This window comes from Otolemur garnettii, unplaced genomic scaffold (genome assembly GCF_000181295.1).
Source record: "Otolemur garnettii isolate 467f Iridium unplaced genomic scaffold, OtoGar3 scaffold00220, whole genome shotgun sequence".
NCBI lineage: Eukaryota > Metazoa > Chordata > Mammalia > Primates > Galagidae > Otolemur > Otolemur garnettii.
The window spans coordinates 1,274,254-1,282,594 of NW_003852615.1; the positions used below are offsets into that span (position 1 = coordinate 1,274,254).

The 8,341-nt window shown below is 38.3% G+C and overlaps 1 protein-coding gene across 1 annotated transcript in view; it reads right to left on the bottom strand.

The window, feature by feature from the left end:
- Nucleotides 1-5,189: 5,189 nt before the first annotated feature.
- Nucleotides 5,190-8,341, bottom strand: part of CEP97 (centrosomal protein 97) — a 31,466-nt gene continuing 28,314 nt past the window's right edge. The window contains 1 exon segment of the mRNA XM_023508064.1: nucleotides 5,190-6,084. Within this exon segment, the coding sequence (XP_023363832.1) occupies nucleotides 5,377-6,084 (708 nt within the window). The 3' untranslated portion in view covers nucleotides 5,190-5,376.

Sequence of the window (8,341 nt, forward strand, 5' to 3'; positions counted from 1 at the left end):
AAAAAAAAAAAAACACACATTAAACAATAAAGTCTATTTTTGTTTCCTTATGAATGGGAAACTGATCAGATTGATTCTATTTTTTCTCTTTCTATTGTCTCTTAATTCTCCAGAAAAAAAAGATTTTATATTTTGTTATTGTTATAAATTTAATTATAAGACCTTGTACAAAAAAGTACCAAGAGAGATAGTATAATATTTTTTTTTATTTGAGACAAGATTCTTACTTTATTGCCCCAGGCTACAAACCTCAACTCCTGGGCTCAAGGGATCCTCCTGCCTCAGCCTCCCAAGTAGCTGGGACTTAGATACCCACCACAATGTTTTGATAATTTTATTCTATTTTTAGCAGAGACAGGTTTTTGAGCTTGCTCAGGCTGGTCTTGAACTCCTGAGCTCAAGCAATCCTCCCACCTTGGCCTAGGATTATAGCCACTGCACTAGGCTGATAATATTATCTTAAACCTACACTGCCCTAGGCTGATAATATATCTTAAACCTACTTTTTCCTGAAAAAAGTGGAACTAGAATTGTTTTAAGTAAATAACAAGAAAATAGGGCTGCGCTTGTGGCTCAGTGGGCAGGGCACTGGCCCCATATACCAAGGGTGGCGGGTTTGAACCTAGCCCCAGCCAAACTGCAACAAAAATATAGCCAGGCGTTGTGGCAGGCACCTGTAGTCCCAGCTACTTGGGAGGCTGAGGCAAGAGAATTGCTTAAGTCCAGGAGTTGGAAGTTGCTGTGAGCTGTGATGCCACAGCACTGTACCAAGAGCAATAAAGTGAGACTCTGTCTCTAAAAAACCCCAAAAAACAAAAAACAAGAAAATACACTATTGTGGTATTTGTACAGTTAAGATAATCCAAATAAAAACACACACCCAAATTGGCACTTACATTATTCCAGACTAAAGTTTATATATATTTAATTATATGTACAACCAAATGGCTAAATAAATGAACATTTCCCTAAAACATGCATATAGTGAAATTTTTTATAGTTAATCTTATGAGGCTCAACTAAATTGTACATCATCAACTATCATGATTAGAGCTTTATGCACACTAGGAGGGTTACAACTTTAACATCTGTTGTTCTGTGAAACTGAAGGTAAGATAAGATATGATCAAACTCAGGCATTTCACTAGAAAATTTTATGTCTCTCAACAACCTGTCATACTGCCTATCATCAAACAAATGGACTCTAAAATGCAGGTACTCTTTTCTAAAATTTTAATGTCTACTATAGCTTGTTACAAACCATTTTAATCAAGTCACATTTCTTGGAGAAAATTCACTCAGGGTTCTGAAAGAATTTTTTTCTATAAGCACCTTAGCCTCGAGTGATGGAGTTGTCGCTTGCTTAGAAGTGTTTTTCTTTTCAAAAATAATGAAATATATGCACAGATCTCTTTACTGACTCATTTAAATGTAAAGATTAATTGGGAGAATATAATAAATTTTCGGAATACACTAACATGTATTTCATGGTTTATTTGTTTATTAGTTAAATAACTAGCTATAAACTTAGACAAGTTATTTGATTTCCCCATGCCTTAGTTTCATCTTTAAAAAGATTAGAATAGAAATTTCTAAGGTTTCTTCCTCCTCTCACATGGTGCGATTCTGTGCTTCTTAACTGATAAACTGAATCTTTCATAAATCAAAAGAACTGATGCACAGCTGAACTAAAACAGTTAGAAAAAAACACAAATACCATGTTCAAAGATCAGTTTCCCTAACCTTACTAGACCCAGCCCCTCTTCAGCCAGGCAAATAGCCTATAGAGTTACAACCAAATATCTTAGTTACATAAATTACTTTTAAATTATATTGTAAATCCATCAGAATATATTAAGTCTATGCCACAGTTTTCCTACATTCTAATTTACATTATTTTCATTCTATCTACAGTTAGGATAATCTGTAAAGGGCCTAGTTAATATTCTTGTACTCTTAAACACTAGTAACAGTTAAATGAAACACAGATGAAGAGTAGAATATGAATAATTATCATATTCAGCCAAAATTATAATAGAAGTATGCTAAATACTATTTATGAGCTAGAAAAACAAGGCAAAGGTAAAAAAGGAAATCCTGGCTCGGCGCCTGTGGCTCAAGTGGCTAAGGCGCCAGCCACATACACCTAAGGTGGCGGGTTCGAATCCAGCCTGAGCCCGCCAAACAATGATGGCTGCAACCAAAAAAAAAAAAAAGTAGCCAGGCGTTGTGGCAGGCGCCTGTGGTCCCAGCTTCTTGGGAGGTGGAGGCAGGAGACTCGCTTGAGCCCAGGAGTTGGAGGTTGCTGTGAGTTGTGATGCCACAGCACTCTACCCAGGGGGACAGATTGAGGATCTGTCTCAAAAAAAAAAAAGGAAATCCTCCTGATGAATGCTCATGATCAAATGAATTGTGTTTTGCCATTATTTACAAAAAGACAGGAGGCAGAGGATGTTAGAAGAAACCTGCATGGGTAACACTGAACCGTGACATTCCAGCAGCTTTTATGAAAAATTACTGTACCACAAAGCAGTATTTTGGTACCACTACAGGGCAAACTGGTTTTTCTTTGTCTAATCATGGGCAGCAAATGAGGCACTTAACTGTTAAATAGAAATATAGGAAATATTTAAGAACACATTCAAATCATTAATAAAAAATAATTAACATTATTCAAAAAGTAAAAAATCCTGGGGTGGCACCTGTGGCTCTAAAGGGTAGGGCGTTGGCCCCATATGCAGAGGTGGCGGGTTCAAACCCAGCCTTGGTCAAAAACTGCAAAAAAAAAAAAAGTAAAAAATCCTTGGCCAGTGCAGTGGCTCACAGGTATAATCCTAGCACTCTGGGAGGGTAAGCTGGGTCAACAGCTTGAGCTCATAAGTTTGAGATCAGTCTAAGCAAAAGCAAGACACCTTCTCTACTAAAAATAGAAAAATAACTAAGGCAAAAGGATTGCTTGACTGCAAGAGTTGGAGGTTGCTGTGAGCTATGACACCACAGCATTACCCAGAGTGACAGCTTGAGATTGTCTCCAAAAAAAAAAAGTAAAAATACCAATTTTTATTTAACATGTATTCAGTGTTACAGGTTTCGCTAGGGAAAGACCTTTTGAAGGTAAGGCTGCTGTTTTGTTTATGAAACAGGAAATTTTTCTTTTTTTAAGGGATTCTGAATTTCTGAGAATGAAATCCAGTCATCTTAACCTGAGTGCTACATATTTATAAACCAAGAAAATTACATCTTACCATACTAGAGAAATGCTTATGACTATCAACAATATCATGTACCATGTGATCCTCCACTTCATTCTTGAAGGATCAGATTTTATTTTATTATTTTATTTTTTCTTTTGCAGTTTTTGGCCGCGGCTGGGTTTGAACCCACCACCTCTGGCATATGGGGCTGGCGCCCTACTCCTTTGAGTCACAGGCACCACCCAGATTTTATTTTATATAACTTCAAAGAAGGGGACCCAGGGCCAGGCGCAGTGGCTCTGAGAGGCTAGGGCGGATGGATCCCGAGCTCATGAGTTACAGACCAGCCTGAGCCAGAGCCAGACCCTGTCTCTAAAAATAACAGGGCACTGTGGCACGTGCCTGTAGTCCCAGTTACTTGGCTACTTGGGAGGCTGAGGCAATAGAATCGCTTGAGCTCAAGAGTTTGAAGTTTCTGTGAGCTGTGGCACCATGGAACTCTACTGAAGTTGACAATGTGAGACTGTCTCAAAAAAAAAAAAGAAGGGGACCCATGATTACGACAGAATAATGAATAGATATTTAGCACCTACATTTTTTTTTTTTTTTGAGACAGAGTCTCAAGCTGTCGCTGTGGCATCATAGCTCACAGCAGCCTCTAGCTCCTGGGCTCAAGCAATTCTCCTGCTTCTGCCTCCCAAGTAGCTGGGCTACACCCACCACTTGCCCAGCTATTTTTTTTTTTTTTTTTTTTTTTTTGGTTGCACCCGGCATTGTTTGGCAGCCGGGGCTGGATTCGAACCGGTCAGCTCAGGTGTAAGGTGTAGCTGGCACCTTAGCCACTTAAGCCACAGGCGCCAGGCCTTTAGCACCTAAATTTGAGAACACATATGTATTGCCGTACTTTTAAATGGTTGTATGTCCTTAGGCTGGGGAAAATCAAATGTGTGTTGTTCAACTACATTAAAACATTCTCAAAGATTAAAGTAACAAGCTTCCAAAATTATCCTTTATTTATAAATGCATCTACCTACAACATTCAAATCCAAACTTATTTCTTCCTAAAGTTACAGATATATATTATTTTTAACAAGTGAGGTTTATTTTTTTTAACCACCATTGAATTGTCTTCCAAATGTGGCACTTTTCAGAGGTTAGATAAAAAATAGTTCTTTAAAAAAAAAAAAAAACTCATTCATATTCTACCACTAGTATTATTTTAAATGACATTCTTCACTCTGGGGCAGAGGTCAAAAGTGAAGTGAATGGCCATAGAACTTCTGCCGAAATACATAATATAAGCAGGAACAGAGAAGAACATATATTAATTTCGGACGATATATTGGCACATAAATGCTTATCTGTAGGGTAACAAAACACTCAATGAAAAATTAAATGTTTGCTGTGACATTATTCCAAGTGAATAGAGTCTAGTATCTCCTATCTTCCTATGTAAGTGAAATATTCTTGTGTTGCCTAAGTAAGCTTGATTTCAATCCTAGATGGAACATTTTACTTGACATGTTAAAACTGATACTAACATTAACTAAAGTTTTCCATGAGTCAATTTAATCATCTGCTGAGAAATCCTATAACCTTATCTTTTCTTCCTAAATTTGCTTATATAATTGGAAAGGAATAGACTTCCCTTGACTCAGAAGCGAAGGGGAAAAAGGCTTAAAAAGTCATTCTTACTCAAGGAGATTGGCAAATTTCAGTAATTCAATAATCCTCAGTATATGTCATTTATATTTGCTTTAACAAATTACATTCCTTACTACATAATTAATTTCCTCAGGTACAGAATCAAAATTCTCTCATTTATATCTTTGAGCTTTATATTTACTTTAATATAATATAGTTTATTTTTGAAAGGAAATGAGTACATGAAAGAAACAGGAACATTCTTGATGTAATTCTGTTGTTAAGAAATAAAGTGCATATAGCTTTCAATATAAATAATTTGGTACATTTACAGCTAAGTAAAAAGCTAGGAAAATCAAAATGAAGACTCAGCACAGGATCTAGAATCTGGAAAATATGAGACAAAAATACAAATTCTATATAAACAGTACCAAATTGGGGGAGGAGTATTTCCATTCAAAAAAAGGCAACTGAAAAAATATTTTTAGAGTAAGTTAAGTGAATTTCAGCTTCCCAAGAGCTCAGATATCCAGCTGTACTACACAGTAACACCAACATGCAATAGCTCAAATGTAGAATCACATTCTGGCTGCTGCTCTTGAACTTCCGTATTTAATTTACAATTCTCTGGTATCTGGCTGATTTCATCTTGCAAAGTAGGTGATATGCCATTAGTCTCATCTGCAGAAGCACTGTTAGACAAAGTATCTAACTTTTCTAGGGAACAATGTATGTGAAGCTTATTATCTTCTGACCCTTCATCAGTATCTGTCCTCTCATCAGCCTCTTCTAGCTGTTGAACCGAAGTTAAATACTGTTCAAGCAGACTATTATCCTGCTCATTATTTGAGCTTTCCTTACTGCATTCACCATGTTCTTCTCTAAGGGTATCTCCTAAATTTGATTCTTTGGCATATTTGACAGTGTCAGTGGAATTCCCCATTATGGAGCTTTCACTTCCTTCTGTGGAACTTTTTTCAAAATCCAAAGAATCTTGTAAACAGTGAACTTGTTCTGTTAAGGAGGAATGAAAACCAGAGTCTGGAAATTCTGGAAATGATTTCTCTTGAGGAGCTTCAATAGAAGCAATGAACCAATCAGAATTTTTATTAGATGAGGGTTCCTGACTTTGAGTAAATAATGGAGGATTAGATGGCGCCAGAGTACTTGATAAAGGAGGAACATCAGTATGCCAGGAACTTAGACGCTGGTCCACTGTCTGTTGCCAAACTTGTAGACACCTTACCTACAAACCAGAGGAAATAGTTTTATTATAAAAATCATGTCTGCTTTATAATTGTTCTTTGAGGTTTTTTCCCAGTGGTCATGAAGCTGGTAAATGGTAGAACTAGAATTAGAAACGACCTGACTCTCTTTATCTTTTCCATAGTGCCCCCCAGCCTAAACCCCAGCAGGCACAACTGGTACAAGTCCTTGGTATCAAAAGGCCCTCACCAAGAGGCCACCCTGGGCAACATTGCTACACCTCTTCTCAAAAGGCACAACAAAACAAATTTAAAAAAAGCCCTCACCAGGAGAATAGGGATGGGCTAAATTATCCTGCTTCTACTTGAACAGTCAGAAGAACAATAGTATAGGTCAAATCAATTTAGAGTTCAATAATTATACATTGATATCTATCCAGAAAGACAAATTAGGGCCCACTGATTTAAGCCGATCCTCTATCTATTCTTTAGATATTCGTGTAGATGATACATAAAAGTTTCTAAGTATCATCTAACAATATAGTATATGCAACTTTCTAAAATACCTAAAACATACCAAATTCTGGATAGGATGACATTTATATTTAAAAAGTATAATTAAAGGCTTGGCACCTGTAGCACAGTGGTTACAGCGCCAGCCACATATACCGAGGCTGGCAGGTTCAAACCCAGCTCAAGCAGCTAAAACAACAATGACAACTGCAACAACAACAAAAAAGAAATAGCCGGGCGTTGTGGCGGGCACCTGGAGTCCCAGCTACTTGAGAGGCTGAGGCAAGATAATCACTTAACCCCAAGAGCTAAAGGGGGTGAGCTGTGATGCCATGACACATTACTGAGGGCGACAGTGAGACTCTGTCTCAAAAAAAAAAAAAAGTCTAATTAAAATTTCAAACTTTTACTGTAAAAACTGCAGGCAATAAAGCAATACATAGAATTTTTAGTTTTCGTTTGACCACTCTGCAAGGTAATCACTGACAGCAGTTTGATGACAAACTTTTTTCTATGTAGTATTTCCAAATACGCAGGTAAACCTGATGCAGTGGTGTGCACCGGTAGTCCCTATTGCTCAGAGGCTAAGGGAGGAAGATCACTTTGGCCCAGGAGTTTCAGGCTTAGGGGTGCCATGACTGCACTGTGAATAGCCATTGTACTCCAGTTTGGGCAACATAGCAAGATCCCCATCTGTTTTAAACAAACAAACAAAAACAAACAAAAAAAACCCAGGGAGTTTTTAAAATCAAGTGGAACCTCAAAGTTCTACATCTTACTGTTTTTCACTAAAAATTGCTAATTTGGAGATATTTCCATGTTGGTCTATACTGTTACCTTATTATTTTTAACTGTTCTATAGTATTTTTTGTTGTTGTTTGGGGTTTTTTTTTTGAGACAGAGTCTCACTATTTTGCCCTTGGTAGAGTGCCATGGCATCACAGCTCACAGCAACCTCAAACTCTTGAACTTAAGCATTTCTCTTACCTCAGCCTCCCAAGTAGCTGGGACTACAGGCACCCACCATTTTCCATAGTATTGTTATTCCCCATAATTTATGTAACCATTCTTTTGCTTTTAATAATTATGAAACTTTAAAAAATATTATTTTAATTTTATATGTAAATCCTAAAAATTCTTTTATAAAAATGTTTCTAAGAAATTATCATCAAGAAGTATTTGATGGCTCGGCGCCTGTGGCTCAAGTGGCTAAGGCACCAGCCACACACACCTAAAGTGGTGGGTTCGAATCCAGCCCAGGCCCGCCAAACAACAATGATGGTTGCAACCAAAAAAGAGCTGGGCATTGTGGTGGGCACCAGTGGGTCCCAGCTACTTGGGAGGCTGAGGCTAGAGAATCACTTAAACCCAGGAGTTGGAGGTTGCTAGGTTGCTGTGAGCTGTGATGCCACAGCACTCTACCCAGGGGGACAGCTTGAGGCCATGTCTCAAAAAAAAAAAAAGAAGTATTTGATACAGCTCAGCACGCATAGTTTAGTGAATAGGGCGCCAGCCACATACACCAAGGCTGGTGGGTTTGAGTCCAGCCCTGGCCTGCTAAACAATGACAACTGCAACCAAAAAATAGCCAGGCATGGCTCAGCGCCTGTGGCTCAAGCAGCTAAGGCACCAGCCACGTACACCCAAGGTGGCAGGTTCGAATCCAGCCCGGACCCGCCAAACAACAATGGCTGCAACCAAAAAATAGCCGGGCGTTGTGGCAGGCGCCTGTGGTCCCAGCTACTTGGGAGGCTGAGGCAGGAGACTTGCTTGAGCCCAGGAGTT